The sequence below is a fragment of the Haliotis rubra genome, unplaced genomic scaffold (genome assembly GCF_003918875.1).
Source record: "Haliotis rubra isolate DU_JTF1 unplaced genomic scaffold, ASM391887v1 Scf1511, whole genome shotgun sequence".
NCBI lineage: Eukaryota > Metazoa > Mollusca > Gastropoda > Lepetellida > Haliotidae > Haliotis > Haliotis rubra.
In genome coordinates this window covers 24,721-48,960 of record NW_025765461.1, presented here as the reverse complement: position 1 = coordinate 48,960, position 24,240 = coordinate 24,721, and the positions used below count along the sequence as shown (strand labels likewise).

Here is a 24,240-nt window from a genome sequence, read left to right as displayed (position 1 = left end):
CACACACAGAGAGAGTAAGGGAGAGACCCACATACGGAGAGAGTGAGAGAGAGACTAAGACACAGAGAGAGTGAGAGAGAGACTCACATACAGAGAGAGTGTGAGAGAGACTCAGATACAGAGAGTGAGAGAGAGATTCACATACAGAGAGAGTGAGAGAGAGACTCACATACAGAGAGAGTGAGAGACAGACTCACATACAGAGAGAGTGAGAGAGAGACTCAGAGAAAGTGAGAGAGACTCACATACAGAGAGAGTGAGAGAGACTCACATACAGAGAAAGTGTGAGAGACTCACATAGAGACAGAGTGAGAGAGAGAATCACACACAGAGTGAGAGAGAGACTCACATACAGAGAGTGAGAGACTCAGAGACAGAGAGAGTGAGAGAGAGACTCACATACACAGAGAGAGAGAGAGACAGAGAGAGAGAGACTCACATACACAGAGAGTGAGAGAGAGACTCACATACAGAGAGAGTGAGAGAGAGACTCACATACAGAGAGATTGAGAGAGAGACTCAGACACAGAGAGAGTGAGAGAGAGACTCACAGAGAGAGTGAAAGAGACTCACATACAGAGAGAGTGAGAGAGACTCAGACACAAAGAGACTGCGAGAGAGACACTCACAGACAGAAAGAACGAGAGAGAGAATCACATTCAGAGAGAGTGAGAGAGAGATTCACATACAGAGAGAGTGAGAGACTCAGACACAGAGAGAGTGAGAGAGAGACACATACAGAGAGAGTAAGAGAGAGACTCACAAACAGAGAGAGAGAGAGAGAGACTCACATACAGAGAGTGAGAGAGAGACTCACATACAGAGAGAGTGAGAGAGACTCAGATACACAGAGGAGAGAGAGGAGGCTCACATAGAGACAGACTGAGACAGAGACTGACATACAGACAGAGTGAGAGAGAGAATCACTCACAGAGTGAGAGAGAGACTCACATACAGAGAGTGAGAGACTCAGACACAGAGAGAGTGAGAGAGAGACTCACATACACAGAGAGTGAGAGAGAGACTCGCATACAGAGAGAGTGAGAGAGAGACACATACAGAGAGAGGGAGAGAGACACTGACATACAGACAGAGTTAGAGAGAGACTCACACTCAGAGAGTGAGAGAGAGACTCACACAGAGAGAGAGAGTGCGAAACTCACATACACAGAGAGTGAGAGTGAGACTTAGAGACACAGAGAGAGAGAGAGACACATACAGAGAGAGTGGGAGAGAAACTCACACACAGAGAGAGTGTGAGAAAGACTCACATACAGAGAGAGAGAGACTCACATACAGAGAGAGTGAGAGAGATACTCACATACAGAGAGAGTCAGAGAGAGACTCAGACAGAGAGAGTGAGAGAGTGACTCACATACAGAGAGAGTGAGAGAGACTCACAGAAAGAGTGAAAGAGACTCACATACAGAGAGAGTGAGAGAGACTCAGACACAGAGAGAGTGAGAGAGAGACTCACATACAGAGAGAGTGAGAGAGAGACTCACAGAATCAGAGAGTGTGAGAGAGACTCACATTCAGAAAGTGAGAGAGAGATTCACATACAGAGAGAGTGAGAGAGAGACTCACATACAGAAAGAGCGAGAGAGACTCAGACACAAAGAGACTGCGAGAGAGAGACTCACATACAGAGAGTGAGAGAGAGACTCACAGACAGAAAGTGAGAGAGAGACTCACACACAGAGAGAGTGAGAGAGAGACTCACACACAGAGAGAGAGAGAGACTCACACACAGAGAGAGTGAGAGAGAGACATACAGAGAGAGTGAGAGAGAGACTCACAAACAGAGAGAGAGAGAGAGAGACTCACATACAGAGAGAGTGAGAGAGAGACTCACATACAGACAGAGTGAGAGAGAGACTCACACACACAGAGAGTGAGAGAGAGACTCACATACACAGAGAGTGAGAGAGAGACTCACATACAGAGAGAGTGAGGGAGAGACTCACACACAGTGAGAGAGAGACTAACATACAGAGATAGTGAGAGCGACTGAAATACAGAGAAAGTGACAGAGACTCACATACAGAGAGAGTGAGAGAGACTCAAACAGAGAGAGTGAGAGAGAGAGACTCACATACAGAGAGAGTGAGAGAGACTCACAGAGAGAGAGTGAGAGAGACTCACATACAGAGAGTGAGAGACAGACTCACATACAGAGAGAGTGAGACAGAGACTCACAGAAAAAGCGAGAGAGAGAATCACACTCAGAGAGAGTGAGAGAGAGACTCACATATAGAGAGAGTGAGAGAGAGACTCACACTCAGAGAGAGTTAGAGAGAGACTCACACTGAGAGAGAGTGGAAAGGCTCACATACACAGAGAGTGAGAGTGAGACCTAGACACACAGAGAGTGAGAGAGAGACACATACAGAGAGAGTGAGAGAGAAACTCACATACAGAGAGATTGAGACAGAGACTCACATACAGAGAGTGAGAGATAGACTCACATACAGAGAGAGTGAGAGACTCACATACAGAAAGAGCGAGAGAGCTGCTCACATACAGAGAGAGTGAGAGAGAGACTCACATACAGAGAGAGTGAGAGACTCAGACACAGAGTGAGAGAGAGACTCACATACAGACAGAGTCATAGGGAGACTCACATACAGAGAGAGTGAGAGAGAGACCCACACAAAGAGAGAGTGAGAGAGAGACTCACATACAGAGAGAGTGAGAGATACTCACATGCAGAGAGAGTGAGAGAGACTCACCTACAGAGAGAGTGAGAGAGTCTCAGACAGAGAGAGAGTGAGAGAGAGAGACTCACATACAGAGAGAGTGAGAGAGACTCACAGATAGAGAGAGTGAGAGAGACTCACATACAGAGAGTCAGAGAGAGACTCACATACAGAGAGAGTGAGACAGAGACTCACATACAGAAAGAGTGAGAGAGAGAATCACATTCAGAGTGAGAGAGAGACTCACATACAGAGAGAGTGACAGACTCAGACACAGAGTGAGAGAGAGACTTGCACACAGAGAGTGAGAGTGAGACTCAGACAGAGTGAAACTGAGAGAGAGACACATACAGAGAGAGTGAGACAGACACTGACATACAGAGAGAGTGAGAGAGAGACTCACACTCAGAGAGAGTGAGAGAGAGACTCACACACAGAGAGAATGCGAGACTCACATACAGAGAGAGCGAGAGAGGAGACTCAGATACACAGAGAGAGAGAGAGACTCACATACAGAGAGAGAGGGGACTCAGAGAGAGACTCACATACAGAGAGAGAGAGAGAGAGACTCACATACAGAGAGAGTGAGAGAGAGACTCACATACAGAGAGAGTGAGAGACTCACATACAGAGAGTGAGAGAGAGAGACTCACATACACAGAGAGTGAGAGAGACTCACATACAGAGAGAGTGAGAGAGACTCACTCAGATACACAGAGTGAGAGAGACTCACACACACAGAGAGAGAGAGAGAGAGACTGACAGAGAGAGTGAGAGAGAGACTCACATACAGAGAGAGTGAGAGAGACTCAAACAGAGAGAGTGAGAGAGAGAGACTCACATACAGAGAGAGTGAGAGAGACTCACAGAGAGAGAGAGTGAGAGACTCACATACAGAGAGTGAGAGACAGACTCACATACAGAGAGAGTGAGAGAGAGACTCACATACACAGAGGTGAGAGAGAGAGACTCACACACAGAGAGAGTGAGAGAGAGACTCAGATACAGAGAGAGGAGAGAGACTCACACTACAGAGAGAGTTAGGAGAGAGACTCACACTGAGAGAGAGAGTGAGAGAGGACTCACATACAGAGAGAGAGAGAGACCTCACACACAGAGAGAGTGAGAGAGAGACTCAGATACAGAGAGAGAGAGAGAGAGAGACTCACATACAGAGAGAGTGAGAGAGAGACTCACATACAGAGAGTGAGAGAGAGACTCACACACAGAGAGAGTGAGAGACTCACATACAGAGAGAGCGAGAGAGCTGCTCACATACAGAGAGTGAGAGAGAGACTCACATACAGAGAGAGTGAGGAGAGAGACTCAGACACAGAGTGAGAGAGAGACTCACATACACAGACAGAGTCAGAGGGAGACTCACATAGAGAGAGAGAGAGAGACCCACACACAGAGAGAGGAGAGAGAGACTCACACACAGAGAGTGAGAGAGACTTCACATGCAGAGAGAGGAGAGAGACTCACACACACAGAGAGGAGTGAGGAGGAGAGAGACTCAGACAGAGAGAGAGTGAGAGAGAGAGACTCACATACAGAGAGAGTGAGAGAGACTCACAGATAGAGAGAGTGAGAGAGACTCACATACAGAGAGTCAGAGAGAGACTCACATACAGAGAGAGTGAGACAGAGACTCACATACAGAAAGAGTGAGAGAGAGAATCACATTCAGTGAGAGAGAGACTCACATACAGAGAGAGTGACAGACTCAGACACAGAGTGAGAGAGAGACTTGCACACAGAGAGTGAGAGTGAGACTCAGACAGAGTGAAACTGAGAGAGAGACACATACAGAGAGAGTGAGACAGACACTGACATACAGAGAGAGTGAGAGAGAGACTCACACTCAGAGAGAGTGAGAGAGAGACTCACACACAGAGAGAATGCGAGACTCACATACAGAGAGAGCGAGAGGGAGACTTAGACACACAGAGAGTGAGAGAGAGACACATACAGAGAGAGTGAGAGAGAGACTCACATACAGAGAGAGTGTGAGAGAGACTCACATACAGAGAGAGTGAGAGACTCACATACAGAGAGAGTAAGAGAGAGACCCACATACGGAGAGAGTGAGAGAGAGACTCAGACACAGAGAGAGTGAGAGAGAGACTCACACACAGACAGAGAATGAGAGACTCACATACAGAGAGAGCGAGAGAGAGACTCAGACACAGAGAGTGAGAGAGAGAGAGACACACATACAGAGAGAGTGAGAGAGAGACTCACATACAGAGAGAGTGTGAGAGAGACTCACATACAGAGAGAGTGAGAGAGAGACTCACACAGAGAGGAGAGAGAGAGACTCACATACAGAGAGTGAGAGAGAGACTCAGACACAGAGAGTGTGAGAGAGACTCAGATACAGAGAGTGAGAGAGAGAGATTCACATACAGAGAGAGTGAGAGAGAGACTCACACACAGAGTGAGAGAGACTCACATACAGAGAGTGGGAGACTCAGACACAGAGAGAGTGAGAGAGAGACTCACATACAGAGAGAGTGAGAGACTCACATACAGAGAGAGTGAGAGAGAGACTCACATACAGAGACAGTGAGAGAGAGACTCAGACACAGAGAGGGTGAGAGGGAGACTCACAGAGAGAGTGAAAAAGACTCACAAACAGAGAGAGTGAGAGAGACTCAGACACAGAGAGACTGAGAGAGAGAGACTCACATACAGAGAGTGAGAGAGAGACTCACATACAGAAAGAGCGAGAGAGAGAATCACATTCAGAGAGAGTGAGAGACTCACATACAGAGAGAGTGAGAGAGACTCAGACACAGAGAGAGTGAGAGAGAGACACACACAGAGAGAGAGAGAGAGAGACTCACAAACAGAGAGAGTGAGAGAGAGATTCACATACAGAGAGAGTGAGAGAGAGACTCACATGCAGAGAGAGTGAGAGACAGACTCACATACAGAGAGAGTGAGAGAGAGACTCAGAGAGAGTGTGAGAGAGACTCACATACAGAGAGAGTGAGAGAGCCTCACATACAGAGAAAGTGAGAGAGAGGCTCACATAGAGACAGACTGAGACAGACTCACATACAGACAGAGTGAGAGAGAGAATCACTCACAGAGTGAGAGAGAGACTCACATACAGAGAGTGAGAGACTCAGACACAGAGAGAGTGAGAGAGAGACTCACATACACAGAGAGTGAGAGACTCACATACAGAGAGAGTGAGAGAGAAACTCACATACAGAGAGAGTGTGAGAGAGACTCACACAGAGACAGAGTGAGAGACTCACATACAGAGAGAGTGAGAGAGAGACTCCCATACAGAGAGATTGAGAGAGAGACTCAGACACAGAGAGGGTGAGAGGGAGACTCACAGAGAGAGTGAAAGAGACTCACATACAGAGAGAGTGAGAGAGACTCAGACACAGAGAGACTGCGAGAGAGAGACTCACATACAGAGAGTGAGAGAGAGACTCACATACAGAAAGAGCGAGAGAGAGAATCACATTCAGAGAGAGTGAGAGAGAGATTCACATACAGAGAGAGTGAGAGACTCAGACACAGAGAGAGTGAGAGAGAGACACATACAGAGAGAGTAAGAGAGAGACTCACAAACAGAGAGAGAGTGAGAGAGAGATTCACATACAGAGAGAGTGAGAGAGAGACTCACATGCAGAGAGAGTGAGAGACAGACTCACATACAGAGAGAGTGAGAGAGAGACTCAGAGAGAGTGTGAGAGAGACTCACATACAGAGAGAGTGAGAGAGCCTCACATACAGAGAAAGTGAGAGAGAGGCTCACATAGAGACAGACTGAGACAGACTCACATACAGACAGAGTGAGAGAGAGAATCACTCACAGAGTGAGAGAGAGACTCACATACAGAGAGTGAGAGACTCAGACACAGAGAGAGTGAGAGAGAGACTCACATACACAGAGAGTGAGAGAGAGACTCAGCATACAGAGAGAGTGAGAGAGAGACTCACATACAGAGAGAGAGGAGAGAGACACTGACATACAGAGAGAGTGAGAGAGACTCACACTCAGAGAGAGTGAGAGAGAGACTCACACACAGAGAGAGTGCGAGACACACATACACAGAGAGTGAGAGTGAGACTTAGACACACAGACAGTGAGAGAGAGACACATACAGAGAGAGTGATAGAGAAACTCACATACAGAGAGAGTGTGAGAAAGACTCACACACAGAGAGAGTGAGAGACTCACATACAGAGAGAGTGAGAGAGAGACTCACATACAGAGAGAGTGAGAGAGACTCACACACAGAGAGAGAGAGAGAGAGACTCACACACAGAGAGAGTGAGAGTGAGACTCAGACACAGAGAGAGTGAGAGAGAGACTCACATACTGAGAGAGTGAGAGAGAGACTCACACACACAGAGAGAGAGAGAGACTCACATACAGAGAGTGAGAGAGACGCACAGATACACAGAGAGAGTGAGAGAGAGAGACTCAGGCACACAGAGAGAGAGAGAGAGAGACTCACACACAGAGAGAGAGAGGCTCAGATACACAGAGTGAGAGAGACTCACACAGAGAGAGAGTGAGACAGAGACTCACATACGGAAAGAGCGAGAGAGAGACTCACATTGAGAGAGAGTGAGAGAGAGACTCACATACAGAGAGAGTGAGAGAGAGACTCAGACACAGAGAGTGAGAGAGAGAGACTCACATACAGAGAGAGAGAGGAGACTCACAGACACAGAGAGTGAGAGAGAGACTCACATACAGAGAGAGAGAGAGAGACTCACATACAGAGAGAGAGAGAGAGACTCACACACAGAGAGTGAGAGAGAGACTCACATACAGAGAGTGAGAGAGAGACTCAGACACAGAGAGAGAGAGAGAGACTCACACACACAGAGAGAGAGAGAGACTCAGATGAACAGAGAGAGTGAGAGAGAGACTCACATACAGAGAGAGTGAGAGAGAGACTCACACACACACAGAGAGAGTGAGAGAGACTCAGATACAGAGAGAGTCAGAGGGAGACTCAGATACAGAGAGAGTGAGAGAGACTCACATACACAGAGAGTGAGAGAGAGAGCTCACATACAGAGAGAGAGAGAGAGAGACTCAGATACAGAGAGAGTGAGAGAGACTCCACACACAGAGAGAGTGAGAGAGACTCACACACAGAGAGTGAGAGAGAGACTCACACACAGAGAGTGAGAGAGAGACTCACATACAGAGAGAGTGAGAGAGAGACTCACATACAGAGAGAGAGAGAGAGAGACTCACATACACAGAGAGTGAGAGAGAGACTCACATACAGAGAGAGAGAGAGAGACTCACACACAGAGAGAGTGAGAGAGAGACTCAGATACACAGAGAGAGAGACTCACATACAGAGAGTGAGAGAGAGACTCACATACAGAGAGAGAGAGAGAGACTCACACACAGAGAGAGAGTGAGAGGCTCACATACAGAGAGAGTGAGAGAGACTCACACACAGGGAGAGTGAGAGAGAGACTCACATACAGAGAGAGTGAGAGAGACTCACACACAGAGAGAGAGAGACTCACACACAGAGAGAGAGGACTCACATAGAGAGACTCAGAGACAGAGAGAGTGAGTGAGAGAGAGACTCAGATACAGAGTGGAGAGACAGACTCACACACACAGAGTGAGAGAGACTCACACACAGAGAGAGTGAGAGAGAGACTCACATACAGAGAGAGTGAGAGAGACTCACATACAGAGAGAGTGAGAGAGAGACTCAGATACACAGAGAGAGAGAGAGACTCACATACAGAGAGAGTGAGAGAGAGACTCACATACAGAGAGAGGAGAGAGAGACTCACACAGAGAGAGAGAGAGAGAGACTCAGACACAGAGAGTGAGAGAGGAGTCGACTGAGAGAGAGACTCACAACACAGAGAGAGAGAGAGAGACTCAGATACAGAGAGAGTGAGAGAGAGACTCAGATACAGAGAGAGAGAGAGAGACTCACATACAGAGAGAGTGAGAGAGAGACTCACATACAGAGAGATTGAGAGAGAGACTCACATACAGAGAGAGTGAGAGAGAGACTCAGATACAGAGAGAGTGAGAGGAGAGACTCACACACACACAGAGAGAGTGAGAGAGACTCAGATACAGAGAGAGAGAGAGAGAGACTCACATACAGAGAGTGAGAGAGAGACTCAGACACACAGAGAGTGAGAGGGAGACTCAGATACAGAGAGAGTGAGAGGGAGACTCACACACAGAGAGAGTGAGAGAGACTTCAGATACAGAGAGAGAGAGAGAGACTCACATACAGAGAGAGGAGAGAGAGACTCACACACAGAGAGAGTGAGAGAGAGACTCAGACACACAGAGAGAGAGAGAGAGACTCACACACAGAGAGTGAGAGAGAGAGACTCACATACAGAGAGAGTGAGAGAGAGACTCACACAGAGAGAGAGAGAGAGACTCACATACAGAGAGTGAGAGAGAGAGACTCTCACATACAGAGAGAGTGAGAGAGACTCACACACAGAGAGAGAGAGAGAGACTCACATACAGAGAGAGTGAGAGAGACTCACACACAGAGAGAGAGAGAGCCAGAGACTCACATACAGAGTGAGAGAGAGAGAGAGACACACATTGAGAGAGAGTGAGAGAGACTCACATACAGAGAGAGTGAGAGAGAGACTCAGACACAGAGTGAGAGAGAGACTCACATACAGAGAGAGTGAGAGGAGACTCACATACAGAGAAAGTGAGAGAGAGACTCACACACAGAGAGAGAGAGAGAGAGACTCACATACAGAGAGAGTGAGAGAGGAGACTCACACACAGAGAGGAGAGAGACTCACATACAGAGAGAGAGAGACACTCAGACACAGAGAGTGAGAGAGAGACTCACATACACAGAGAGTGAGAGAGAGACTCAGATACAGAGAGAGAGAGAGAGACTCACACACAGAGAGAGAGAGAGAGACCTCAGAGACAGAGAGTGAGAGAGACTCACATACAGAGAGAGTGAGAGGAGACTCAGACACAGAGAGAGAGAGTGAGAGAGGAGAGAGAGACTCACATACAGAGAGAGAGAGAGAGACTCACACACAGAGAGAGTGAGGAGAGAGACTCAGATACACAGAGTGAGAGAGAGACTCACATACAGAGAGAGTGAGAGAGACTCACACATACAGAGAGAGAGAGAGAGAGACTCACATACAGAGAGAGAGAGAGAGACTCACATACAGAGAGAGTGAGAGAGAGACTCAGACACAGAGAGAGTGAGAGAGAGACTCACATACACAGAGAGTGAGAGAGAGACTCAGATACAGAGAGAGAGAGAGAGACTCAGATACAGAGAGAGAGAGAGAGGGACTCAGGACACAGAGAGAGTGAGAGAGAGAGACTCACATACACAGAGTGAGAGAGAGACTCACATACAGAGAGAGTGAGAGAGAGACTCACACACAGAGAGAGAGAGAGAGACTCACATACAGAGAGAGTGAGAGAGACTCACACACAGAGAGAGAGAGAGAGAGACTCACATACAGAGAGAGTGAGAGAGAGACTCACATACAGAGAGTGAGAGAGAGACTCACATACAGAGAGAGTGAGAGAGAGACTCTCAGATACAGAGAGAGAGAGAGAGACTCAGATACAGAGAGAGTGAGAGAGACTCACACACAGAGAGAGAGAGAGACTCAGATACAGAGAGAGAGAGGGAGACTCACATGCAGAGAGAGAGAGAGACTCACATACAGAGAGAGTGAGAGAGAGACTCACACACAGAGAGAGTGAGAGAGAGACACATACAGAGAGAGTGAGAGAGAGACTCACATACAGATAGAGTGAGAGAGAGACTCAGACACAGAGAGAGAGAGAGAGAGACTCAGACACAGAGAGTGAGAGAGAGACTCACATACAGAGAGAGTGAGAGAGAGACTCACACACAGAGAGTGAGAGAGAGACTCACACACAGAGAGAGAGAGAGACTCACACACAGAGAGAGAGAGAGAGAGACTCAGATACACAGTGTGAGAGAGAGAGACTCACACACAGAGAGAGAGAGAGAGAGACTCACATACAGAGAGAGTGAGAGAGAGACTCACACACAGAGAGAGTAGAGAGAGACACACAGAGAGAGTGAGAGAGAGACTCAGACACAGAGAGAGAGAGAGAGACTCACACACAGAGAGAGAGAGAGACTCTCACATACACAGAGAGTGAGAGAGAGACTCACATACACAGAGAGAGAGAGATTCATAGAGAGAGACTCACATACAGAGAGAGTGAGAGAGAGACTCAGATACAGAGAGTGAGAGAGAGACTCACACACAGAGAGAGGGAGAGAGAGACTCACACAGAGAGAGTGAGAGAGAGACTCACACACAGAGAGAGAGAGAGAGACTCAGATACAGAGAGAGAGAGAGACCTCACACACAGAGAGAGAGAGAGAGACTCAGATACAGAGAGAGAGTGAGAGACTCACATACACAGAGAGTGAGAGAGAGAGACTCACACACAGAGAGAAGAGAGAGAGAGACTCAGATACAGAGAGAGTGAGAGAGAGACTCACATACAGAGAGAGTGAGAGAGAGACCAGATACACAGTGTGAGAGAGGGAGACTCACACACAGAGAGAGAGAGAGAGAGACTCAGATACAGAGAGTGAGAGAGAGACTCACACACAGAGAGAGAGAGAGAGAGACTCAGATACAGAGAGACTCAGAGAGAGAGAGAGACTCACACACAGAGAGAGTGAGAGAGGAGACTCAGATACAGAGAGAGAGAGAGAGACTCACACAGAGACTAGATAGAGAGAGACTCAGAGGGAGAGACTCAGATACAGAGAGAGTGAGAGAGAGACTCACATACAGAGAGAGAGAGAGAGACTCACACACAGAGAGAGGGTGAGAGAGAGACTCACACACAGAGAGTGAGAGAGAGACTCACACACACAGAGAGAGTGAGAGAGACTCAGATACAGAGAGAGTGAGAGAGAGACTCACACACAGAGAGAGAGAGGGAGACTCAGATACAGAGAGAGAGAGAGACTCCACACACAGAGAGAGTGAGAGAGAGACTCAGATACACAGAGTGAGAGAGAGACTCACACACAGAGAGAGTGAGAGAGAGACTCACACACACAGTGTGAGAGAGAGACTCACACACAGAGAGAGAGAGAGAGACTCAGACACAGAGAGTGAGAGAGAGACTCACACACAGAGAGAGTGAGAGGAGAGACACACACAGAGAGAGGAGAGAGACTCACACACAGAGAGAGAGGAGAGAGAGACTCAGACACAGAGAGTGAGAGAGACTCACATACAGAGAGAGTGAGAGAGAGAGACTCAGACACAGAGAGAGTGAGAGAGAGACTCAGACACAGAGAGAGAGAGAGAGAGACTCAGATACACAGAGAGTGAGAGAGAGACTCACACACAGAGAGAGTGAGAGAGAGACTCAGATACAGAGAGTGAGAGAGGAGACCACACACACAGAGAGAGTGAGAGAGAGACCTCAGATACAGAGAGTGAGAGGAGAGACTCACACACAGAGAGAGAGAGAGAGAGACTCAGATACAGAGAGAGAGAGAGACTGAGACAGAGACTCACACAGAGAGAGAGTGAGAGAGAGACTCAGATACACAGAGAGGAGAGAGAGACTCACACACAGAGAGAGTGAGAGAGAGACTCACACACAGAGAGTGAGAGAGAGACTCAGACACAGAGAGAGTGAGAGAGAGAGACTCAGATACAGAGAGTGAGAGAGAGACTCACATACAGAGAGAGAGAGAGAGACTCAGATACAGAGAGAGTGAGAGAGAGACTCACACACACAGAGAGAGAGAGAGACTCACATACAGAGAGAGTGAGAGAGAGACTCAGACACAGAGAGAGAGTGAGAGGGAGACTCTGACACACAGAGAGAGTGAGAGAGAGACTCAGATACAGAGAGAGAGAGAGAGACTCACACACAGAGAGAGTGAGAGAGAGACTCAGATACAGAGAGAGTGAGAGAGAGACTCAGACACAGAGAGAGAGAGAGAGAGACTCACACACAGAGAGAGGAGAGAGAGACTCACACACACAGAGAGAGAGAGAGAGACTCAGATACAGAGAGTGAGAGAGAGACTCACACACAGAGTGAGAGAGAGAGATAGATAGAGAGAGACATGAGTGAGAGATCACATACAGAGAGAGAGAGACTCACACACAGAGAGAGAGAGAGGAGACTCAGATACAGAGAGTGAGAGAGAGACTCACACACAGAGAGAGAGAGAGAGAGAGACTCAGATACAGAGAGAGAGAGAGAGAGACTCACACAGAGAGAGTGAGAGAGAGACTCAGATACACAGAGTGAGAGAGAGACTCACACACAGAGAGAGTGAGAGAGAGACTCAGATACAGAGAGAGAGAGAGAGACTCACACACACAGAGAGAGAGAGAGAGAGACCTCAGATACAGAGAGTGAGAGAGAGACTCACACACAGAGAGTGTGAGAGGGAGACTCAGACACAGAGAGAGAGAGAGAGACTCACACAGAGAGAGAGAGAGAGACTCAGACACAGAGAGAGAGAGAGAGACTCACACACAGAGAGAGAGAGAGAGACTCACACATACAGAGAGAGTGAGAGAGAGACTCAGATACAGAGAGAGTGAGAGAGAGAGACTCACATACAGAGAGAGAGAGAGAGAGACTCAGATACAGAGAGTGAGAGAGAGACTCACACACAGAGAGTGAGAGAGAGACTCAGATACAGAGAGTGAGAGAGAGACTCACACACAGAGAGAGAGAGAGAGAGACTCACATACAGAGAGAGAGTGAGAGACTCACATACAGAGTGAGAGAGAGAGACTCAGATACAGAGAGAGTGAGAGAGAGAGACTCACATACAGAGAGAGTGAGAGAGAGACTCAGATACAGAGAGAGAGTGAGAGAGACTCAGACACACAGAGAGTGAGAGAGAGACTCAGATACAGAGAGAGTGAGAGAGAGACTCACACACAGAGAGAAAGTGAGAGAGAGACTCAGATACAGAGAGTGAGAGAGAGACTCACATACAGAGAGAGTGAGAGAGAGACTCAGATACAGAGAGAGAGAGAGAGACTCACATACAGAGAGAGAGAGAGAGACTCAGATACAGAGAGTGAGAGAGAGACTCACACACAGAGAGTGAGAGGGAGACTCAGATACAGAGAGTGAGAGAGACTCACACACAGAGAGTGAGAGAGAGACTCAGATACAGAGAGTGAGAGAGAGACTCACACACAGAGAGTGAGAGAGAGAGACTCAGATACAGAGAGAGAGAGAGAGACTCACACACAGAGAGAGTGAGAGAGAGACCTCAGATACAGAGAGTGAGAGAGACTCACACACAGAGAGAGAGAGAGAGACTCAGATACAGAGAGAGTGAGAGAGAGACTCAGATACAGAGAGAGAGTGAGAGAGAGACAGATACAGAGAGAGTGAGAGAGAGACTCACACACACAGAGTGAGAGAGAGAGACTCAGATACAGAGAGAGTGAGAGAGACTCAGATACAGAGAGAGTGAGAGAGAGACTCACATACAGAGAGTGAGAGAGAGACTCCACACACAGAGAGTGAGAGAGACTCAGATACAGAGAGTGAGAGAGAGACTCACACACAGAGAGAGTGAGAGACAGACTCAGATACAGAGAGAGTGAGAGAGAGAGACTCAGATACAGAGAGTGTGAGAGAGAGACTCAGACACAGAGAGAGTGAGAGAGAGACTCAGATACAGAGAGTGAGAGAGAGACTCAGATACAGAGAGAGAGAGAGAGACTCAGATACAGAGAGAGTGAGAGAGAGACTCAGATACACAGAGTGAGAGAGAGAGACTCACACACAGAGAGAGTGAGAGAGAGACTCAGATACAGAGAGAGTGAGAGAGAGACTCACATACAGAGAGAGTGAGAGAGACTCTCAGAGAGAGAGAGAGAGAGACTCAGACACACAGAGAGTGAGAGAGAGACTCACACACAGAGAGAGAGTGAGAGAGAGACTCAGATACAGAGAGTGAGAGAGAGAGACTCAGATACAGAGAGAGAGAGAGAGACTCAGATACAGAGAGAGAGAGAGAGACTCAGATACAGAGAGAGTGAGAGAGAGACTCAGATACACAGAGAGAGTGAGAGAGAGACTCAGATACAGAGAGAGAGTGAGAGAGAGACTCATACACAGAGAGAGTGAGAGAGAGACTCAGATACAGAGAGAGAGAGAGAGAGACTCACATACAGAGAGAGTGAGAGAGAGAGACTCAGATACAGAGAGAGTGAGAGAGAGACTCACACACAGAGAGAGAGTGAGAGAGAGACTCACATACAGAGAGAGTGAGAGAGAGACTCACATACAGAGAGTGAGAGAGAGACTCACATACAGAGAGAGTGAGAGAGAGAGACTCACATACAGAGAGAGTGAGAGAGAGACTCACATACAGAGAGAGTGAGAGAGAGACTCACACACAGAGAGAGTGAGAGAGACTCACATACAGAGAGAGTGAGAGAGAGACTCACACAGAGAGAGTGAGAGAGAGACTCACATACAGAGAGAGAGAGAGAGACCCACACACACAGAGTGAGAGAGAGACAGACAGACACAGAGAGAGAGAGAGAGACTCACACACAGAGAGTGAGAGAGAGAGACTCAGATACAGAGAGAGGAGAGAGAGACTCACACACAGAGAGTGAGAGAGAGACCCACATACAGAGAGTGAGAGAGAGACTCAGACACAGAGAGAGAGAGAGAGAGACTCAGATACACAGAGAGTGAGAGAGACTCTCACACACAGAGAGAGAGAGAGACTCAGATTACAGAGAGAGTGAGAGAGACTCACATGCAGAGAGAGAGAGAGAGAGAGACTCACACACAGAGAGTGAGAGAGACTCACATACAGAGAGAGTGAGAGAGAGACTCAGATACAGAGAGTGAGAGAGAGAGACTCAGATACAGAGAGAGAGAGAGAGAGACTCACACACAGAGAGTGAGAGAGAGACTCAGATACAGAGAGAGAGAGAGAGACTCACATACAGAGAGAGAGAGAGAGAGACTCAGATACACAGAGTGAGAGAGAGACTCACACACAGAGAGAGAGAGAGACTCACACACACAGAGTGAGAGAGAGACTCAGATACAGAGAGAGGAGAGAGAGACTCAGATACAGAGAGAGAGAGAGAGACTCACATACAGAGAGAGGAGAGAGAGACTCACACACAGAGAGAGAGAGAGAGACTCACATACAGAGAGAGTGAGAGAGACTCACACACAGAGAGAGTGAGAGAGAGACTCACATACAGAGAGAGTGAGAGAGAGACTCACACACAGAGAGAGTGAGAGAGAGACTCACATACAGAGAGAGTGAGAGATACTCACCTACAGAGAGAGTGAGAGACTCAGACAGAGAGAGAGTGAGAGAGAGAGACCTCACATACAGAGAGAGAGAGAGGAGAGACTCACATACAGAGAGAGTGAGAGAGAGACTCACACACAGAGAGAGAGAGAGAGACTCACACACAGAGAGAGAGAGAGACTCAGACTCACACACAGAGAGTGAGAGAGAGACTCACATACAGAGAGAGAGAGAGAGACTCACACACAGAGAGAGTGAGAGAGAGAGACTCAGATACAGAGAGTGAGAGAGAGACACTCACACACAGAGAGAGAGAGAGAGACTCAGATACACAGAGAGAGAGAGAGACCTCACACACAGAGAGAGAGAGAGAGAGACTCAGATACACAGAGTGAGAGAGAGACTCAGACACAGAGAGAGTGAGAGAGAGACTCAGATACAGAGAGTGTGAGAGAGAGACCACACACACACAGAGAGAGAGAGAGACTCTCAGATACAGAGAGTGAGAGAGAGACTCAGATACAGAGAGTGAGAGAGAGACTCACACACAGAGAGTGAGAGAGAGACCTCACATACAGAGAGAGAGACTCACACACAGAGAGAGGAGAGTGAGATACACAGAGAGTGAGAGAGAGACACACACACAGAGAGAGGAGAGAGAGACTCAGGACACAGAGAGAGAGAGAGAGAGACTCACACACACAGAGAGAGAGAGAGAGAGACTCAGACACACAGAGAGTGAGAGAGAGACTCAGACACAGAGAGAGAGAGAGACTCAGATACAGAGAGTGAGAGAGAGACTCACACAGAGAGAGTGAGAGAGAGACTCAGATACAGAGAGTGTGAGAGAGAGACTCACACACAGAGAGAGTGAGAGAGAGACTCAGACACAGAGAGTGAGAGAGAGACTCACACACAGAGAGAGAGAGAGACTCACAGAGAGAGAGAGAGAGAGACTCACATACAGAGAGACCCACACAGAGAGAGAGAGAGACTCAGACACAGTGAGAGAGAGGACTCAGATACAGAGAGTGAGAGAGAGACTCACATACAGAGAGTGAGAGAGAGACTCATACAGAAAGAGAGAGAGAGAGAGACTCACATACAGAGAGAGTGAGAGATAGAGACTCACAGAGACAGAGAGAGAGAGAGAGAGACTCACATACAGAGAGTGAGAGAGAGACTCACATACAGAGAGAGTGAGAGAGAGACTCACATACAGAGAGAGTGAGAGAGAGACTCACATACAGAGAGTGAGAGAGAGACTCACATACAGAGAGTGAGAGAGACTCACACACAGAGAGAGGAGAGAGAGACTCAGATACAGAGAGTGAGAGAGAGACTCACACACAGAGAGAGTGAGAGAGACTCACATACAGAGAGAGTGAGAGAGAGAGACTCACATACAGAGAGAGTGAGAGAGAGAGACTCACATACAGAGTGAGAGAGAGACTCACAGAGTGAGAGAGAGACTCACACACAGAGAGAGAGAGACTCAGATACAGAGGAGAGAGAGACTCACATACAGAGAGAGAGAGAGAGAGACTCACAGAGAGAGAGAGTGAGAGGAGAGACTCACATACAGAGAGAGGAGGGAGAGACTCACACAGAGAGAGAGAGAGAGAGATTCACATACAGAGAGAGAGAGGGAGAGACCTCACATACAGAGAGTGAGAGAGAGACTAACATACAGAGATAGTGAGAGCGACTCGCATACAGAGAAAGTGACAGAGACTCACATACAGAGAGAGTGAGAGACAGACTCACATACAGAGAGAGTAACAGAGAGCCTCGCATACAGAGAGAGTGAGAGAGAGACTCAGGCACAGAGAGAGTGAGAGAGAGACTCAAGACACAGAGAGAGAGAGAGACTGAGATACAGAGAGATAACATACAGGAGAGAGAGACTCACATACAGAGAGAGTGAGAGAGAGACTCACATACAGAGTGAGAGAGAGACTCACATACAGAGAGAGAGTGAGAGAGAGACTCACACAGAGAGAGAGAGAGAGACTCACATACAGAGAGAGAGAGGGAGAGACTCACACAGAGAGAGAGTGAGAGAGAGAGTCACATACAGAGAGAGTGAGGGAGAGAATCACATACAGAGAGTGAGAGAGAGACTAACATACAGAGATAGTGAGAGAGTTGACTCTGCATACAGAGAAAGAGACAGAGACTCACATACAGAGAGAGTGAGAGACAGACCCACATACAGAGAGAGTGAGAGAGCCTCCTGCATACAGAGAGAGTGAGAGAGAGACTCAGACACAGAGAGAGTGAGAGAGAGACTCACATACAGAGAGAGTGAGAGAGAATAACATACAGAGAGAGTGAAAGAGACTCACATACAGAGAGAGTGAGAGAGACTCAGACAAGAGAGAGTGAGAGAGAGTCACATACAGAGAGAGAGAGAGAGACTCACATGCAGAGAGAGAGAGAGAGACTTAGACACAGAGAGAGTGAGAGAGAGTCACATACAGAGAGAGTGAGAGAGAGACTCACATACAGAGAGAGTGAGAGTGAGAGTTAAACATAGAGAGAGTGAGAGAGAGACACATACAGAGAGAGTGTGAGAGAGACTCACACACAGAGAGAGTGAGAGAATCACGTACAGAGAGAGTGAGAGAGAGACTCACATTCAGAGAGAGTGAGAGTGAGAGTTAAAGATAGAGAGAGTGAGAGAGAGACACATACAGAGAGAGTGTGAGAGAGACTCACATGCAGAGAGAGTGAGCGAATCACATACATAGAGAGTGAGAGAGAGACTCAGACACACAGAGTGTGAGAGTGAGACTCAGACACAGAGAGAGTGAGAGAGACTCACATACAGAGAGAGTGAGAGAGAGACTCACACAGAGAGAGTGAGAGAGAGACTCACACACAGAGAGTGAGAGAGAGACTCACACAGAGAGAGTGAGAGAGAGACTCACACAGAGAGAGTGAGAGAGAGACTCACATACGGAGAGAGTGAGAGACAGACTCAGACACAGTGAGAGAAGGCTCACATACAGAGAGTGATAGAAAGACTCACATACAGAGAGAGTGAGAGAGAGACTCATACAGAAAGAGCGAGAGAGCGTCCCACATACAGAGAGAGTGAGAGATAGAGACTCACAGAGAGAGAGAGAGAGTGAGAGAGACTCACATACAGAGAGTGAGAGAGAGACTCACATACAGAGAGAGTGAGAGAGAGAATCACATTCAGAGAGAGAGAGAGAGACTCACATACAGAGAGAGTGAGAGAGAGACTCACATACAGAGAGTGAGAGAGACTCACATACAGAGAGAGTGAGAGAGACACTCACATACAGAGAGTGAGAGAGAGACTCGCATACAGAGAGAGTGAGAGAGACTCACATACAGAGAGAGTGAGAGAGAGAGACTCACATACAGAGTGAGAGAGAGACTCACATACAGAGTGAGAGAGAGACTCACATACAGAGAGAGTGAGAGAGAGACTCACATACAGAGTGAGAGAGAGACTCACATACAGAGAGAGTGAGAGAGAGACTCACACAGAGAGAGAGTGAGAGAGAGACTCACATACAGAGAGAGTGAGGGAGAGACTCACACAGAGAGAGAGTGAGAGAGAGATTCACATACAGAGAGAGTGAGGGAGAGAATCACATACAGAGAGTGAGAGAGAGACTAACATACAGAGATAGTGAGAGCGACTCGCATACAGAGAAAGTGACAGAGACTCACATACAGAGAGAGTGAGAGACAGACTCACATACAGAGAGAGTAACAGAGAGCCTCGCATACAGAGAGAGTGAGAGAGACACTCAGACACAGAGAGAGTGAGAGAGAGACTCACATACAGAGAGAGTGAGAGAGAATAACATACAGAGAGTGAAAGAGACTCACATACAGAGAGAGTGAGAGAGACTCAGACACAGAGAGAGTGAGAGAGAGTCACATACAGAGAGAGTGAGAGAGAGACTCACATGCAGAGAGAGAGAGAGAGACTTAGACACAGAGAGAGTGAGAGAGAGTCACATACAGAGAGAGGAGAGGAGGACTCACATACAGAGAGAGTGAGAGGAGAGTTAAAACATAGAGAGAGTGAGAGAGAGACACATACAGAGAGAGTGTGAGAGAGACTCACGCACAGAGAGAGTGAGAGAATCACGTACAGAGAGAGTGAGAGAGAGACTCACATACAGAGAGAGTGAGAGTAAGAGTTAAAGATAGAGAGAGTGAGAGAGAGACACATACAGAAAGAGTGTGAGAGAGACTCACATACAGAGAGAGTGAGCGAATCACATACAGAGAGAGTGAGAGAGAGACTCAGACAGAGAGAGTGAGAGTGAGACTCAGACACAGAGAGAGTGAGAGAGACTCACATACAGAGAGAGTGAGAGAGAGACTCACACAGAGAGAGTGAGAGAGACTCACATACAGAGAGAGTGAGAGAGAGACTCACACAGAGAGAGTGAGAGAGAGACTCACACAGAGAGAGTGAGAGAGAGACTCACATACAGAGAGAGTGAGAGTGAGAGTTAAAGATAGAGAGAGTGAGAGAGAGACACATACAGAGAGAGTGTGAGAGAGACTCACATACAGAGAGAGTGAGCGAATCACATACAGAGAGAGTGAGAGAGAGACTCACACAGAGAGAGTGAGAGAGAGACTCACACAGAGAGAGTGAGAGAGAGACTCACATACGGAGAGAGTGAGAGACAGACTCAGACACAGTGAGAGAAGGCTCACATACAGAGAGTGATAGAAAGACTCACATACAGAGAGAGTGAGAGAGAGACTCATACAGAAAGAGCGAGAGAGCGTCCCACATACAGAGAGAGTGAGAGATAGAGACTCACAGAGAGAGAGAGAGAGTGAGAGAGACTCACATACAGAGAGTGAGAGAGAGACTCACATACAGAGAGAGTGAGAGAGAGAATCACATTCAGAGAGAGTGAGAGAGACTCACATACAGAGAGAGTGAGAGAGAGACTCACATACAGAGAGTGAGAGAGACTCACATACAGAGAGAGTGAGAGAGACACTCACATACAGAGAGTGAGAGAGAGACTCGCATACAGAGAGAGTGAGAGAGACTCACATACAGAGAGAGTGAGAGAGAGACTCACATACAGAGTGAGAGAGAGACTCACATACAGAGAGAGTGAGAGAGAGACTCACATACAGAGTGAGAGAGAGAGACTCACATACAGAGAGAGTGAGAGAGAGACTCACACAGAGAGAGAGTGAGAGAGAGACTCACATACAGAGTTAGAGACAGACTCACATACACAGAGAGTGAGGGAAAGACTCACACACAGAGAGAGTGAGAGAGAGACTCACAAACAGAGAGAGTGAGAGAGAGACCCACATACAGAAAGTGAGAGAGAGACTAACATACAGAGATAGTGAGAGAGACTCCCATACAGAGAGAGTGAGAGGGACTCACATACAGAGAGAGTGAGAGAGAGAGACTCACATACAGAGTGAGAGAGAGACTCACATACAGAGTGAGAGAGAGACTCACATACAGAGAGAGTGAGAGAGAGACTCACATACAGAGTGTGAGAGAGACTCACATACAGAGAGAGTGAGAGAGAGACTCGCATACAGAGAGAGGAGAGAGACTCACATACAGAGAGTGAGGAGAGAGAGACTCACATACAGAGTGAGAGAGACTCACATACAGAGTGAGAGAGAGACTCACATACAGAGAGAGTGAGAGAGAGACTCACATACAGAGTGAGAGAGAGACTCACATACAGAGAGAGTGAGAGAGAGACTCACACAGAGAGAGAGTGAGAGAGAGACTCACATACAGAGTTAGAGACAGACTCACATACACAGAGAGTGAGGGAAAGACTCACACACAGAGAGAGTGAGAGAGAGACTCACAAACAGAGAGAGTGAGAGAGAGACCCACATACAGAAAGTGAGAGAGAGACTAACATACAGAGATAGTGAGAGAGACTCCCATACAGAGAGAGTGAGAGGGACTCACATACAGAGAGAGTGAGAGACTGACTCACATACAGAGAAAGTGAGGGAGAGACTTACTCACAGAGAGAGTGAGAGAGAGACTCACACAGAGAGAGAGTGAGAGAGAAAGTCACATACAGAGAGAGTGAGAGAGAGGCTCACACACAGAGAGAGTGAGAGAGAGACTCACAGCGAGAGAGAGAGTGAGAGAAACACTCAGACAGACACATACAATCAGAGAGAGGGAACTCACACACACTCACACACACACACATACACACACTCGTACACACACAAAGACACACACAGCGGCCATTCGCATCACATAAGAAATTTCGTACTTTAGTTTTTCGTAACTGATACCAGAGAAAATGAATTCGACAAGCCTGCGTCGCCATCATGTTTACATTTAAACACTTTCAAGTTTCCTATAAATAATCATGATAATAACGACGATGCCATGGAACGTATTTAACAATTCAAATCTTTCTTTGATAACAACACATACGTGTTTTCTGTACTAAATACAGCCTGGTCAGGTAAAGCACACACCTACTACGTAGATATAACGATCGGCCCTTTCAGTTGATGTAAAAAACGTTTGTCTGTCTGTCTGTGTGTGCATACATGCATGCGTGTAATGTCAAGTGAAAGGCACACTACTGACTACCGATCTCTTATTCTCCTGTTAGTTTCCATCCACTACACCTCGGAGGAGGGTCAGTTGTGGGTAAATTATATATAATCGATGCTTAGTTTCACGATACATTGAAATGATGTTAACTTTACGACAACAATTTGTATGATATTGCATGAGTGAGTGATGATTGCTCACCGTTGCATCAGCAATATTGTAGTTCTTCGGGTGTGTCTTAGAACAGGCCACATCTTTAATAGTGAAATTGACATGGTGAAAGAGCATCATAGAAACCTTCACATCTGTCCTACATCTAGATGAAGCCCGAGGGTCAAGCTCGGAAGACTCAGGACACGGCGATGATTACAAGAGTAACCTTGATGCAGATCAAGATGATCCAAGTACTTCGTCAGCGAAGAGGCAGAGAACGGGTATGACAAACAGAGACGGTGCAGGTGATGAAACAGCATTGAAGACAATGACTACAGCCAAACCACAACAGCCACATCTGGGACCAGCAGGCGCAGTGGGAAATGTCCTTGGGGTTGTACACGCTAGAGACCAAACCTACACTCAACAGCCACATGAGGAACCAGCTGATATAAGACGTGAATCTGACCCAACTGGTGCTAAAGTGGCCGAGGATCTGTTGATGTCAGGCCCAAACAAAATCCTACACAGAAACGTCCAATCCAGGCAGATGCAACACAGACCCAGAAACAAGAACTAAAGGGTGAAATGAATAAGAGACGCGACACACGCATAGGGGCCTCGTCCTTTCAAAGATTGACGGTAGCTGAGAGTAGCCCAGAGAAAGAATAGAGGGAAGTAAACCTGCAGACCTTTCAGAAATGCAAAATCGAAACACAGATCGTGTGCGGACATCATCACCTATGCAGATGAGCCCAGCCGGGGAACAAGTGGTTGGAAAGAATATAGAGGGAAGTAAACCTGCAGACCTTTCAGAAATGCAAAATCGAAACACAGATCGTGTGCGGACATCATCACCTATGCAGATGAGCCCAGCCGCGGAACAAGTGGTTGGAAAGAATATAGAGGGAAGTAAACCTGCAGACCTTTCAGAAATGCCAAATAGAAACACAGATCGTGTGCGGACATCATCACCTATGCAGATGAGCCCAGCCGGGGAACAAGTGGTAGGAGGGTCATCTGAGCCACTTGGACAAGAACACGGACCATCGGCTACAGAGGTCATTACACCCTCGGGGACTATGGAACGAAGTACATGCGTCAAACAGTCTGGAGGTACCACTGAAAGGGTCCAGACACCGCTAGAACCTGGACCTACACAGTCTGGAGGTACTACTGAAAGGGTCCAGACACCGCTAGAACCTGGACCTACACCTGCAGACTCGGGAGAGGCAGACAGAGGTGAGATGTTCAATAAAACATTGGAACAAGATTCAACATGCGGTAATGTTCGTACCATTGAATGCATCGTTGAAACAAAATAAAACCCTACATCAAAAGTGTACTGAAGGCAATAGGTGACGATTGATATTGAGACTGTTGTCACACTAGTCACTACCTCAGCCAAATCCTGGTGCTAGAGGAAGTTGGTGTAACCATAAAATACGCGTATGGGGTTAATGGGTTACAGTTCAGTTACTGATATAAGTGT

The 24,240-nt window shown here is 47.4% G+C and overlaps 1 protein-coding gene across 2 annotated transcripts in view; it reads left to right on the top strand.

Annotated features, from left to right (window-relative positions):
- Positions 1-24,240, top strand: part of LOC124270391 — a 32,677-nt gene that overhangs the window by 6,015 nt on the left and 2,422 nt on the right. For both annotated transcript variants that reach the window (XM_046705435.1, XM_046705434.1), the window contains exons 4-5: positions 22,916-23,864; positions 23,919-23,990. In XM_046705435.1, the coding sequence (XP_046561391.1) occupies positions 23,450-23,864; positions 23,919-23,990 (487 nt within the window). In that variant the 5' untranslated portion in view covers positions 22,916-23,449. The remainder of the gene's footprint in view (positions 1-22,915; positions 23,865-23,918; positions 23,991-24,240) is intronic.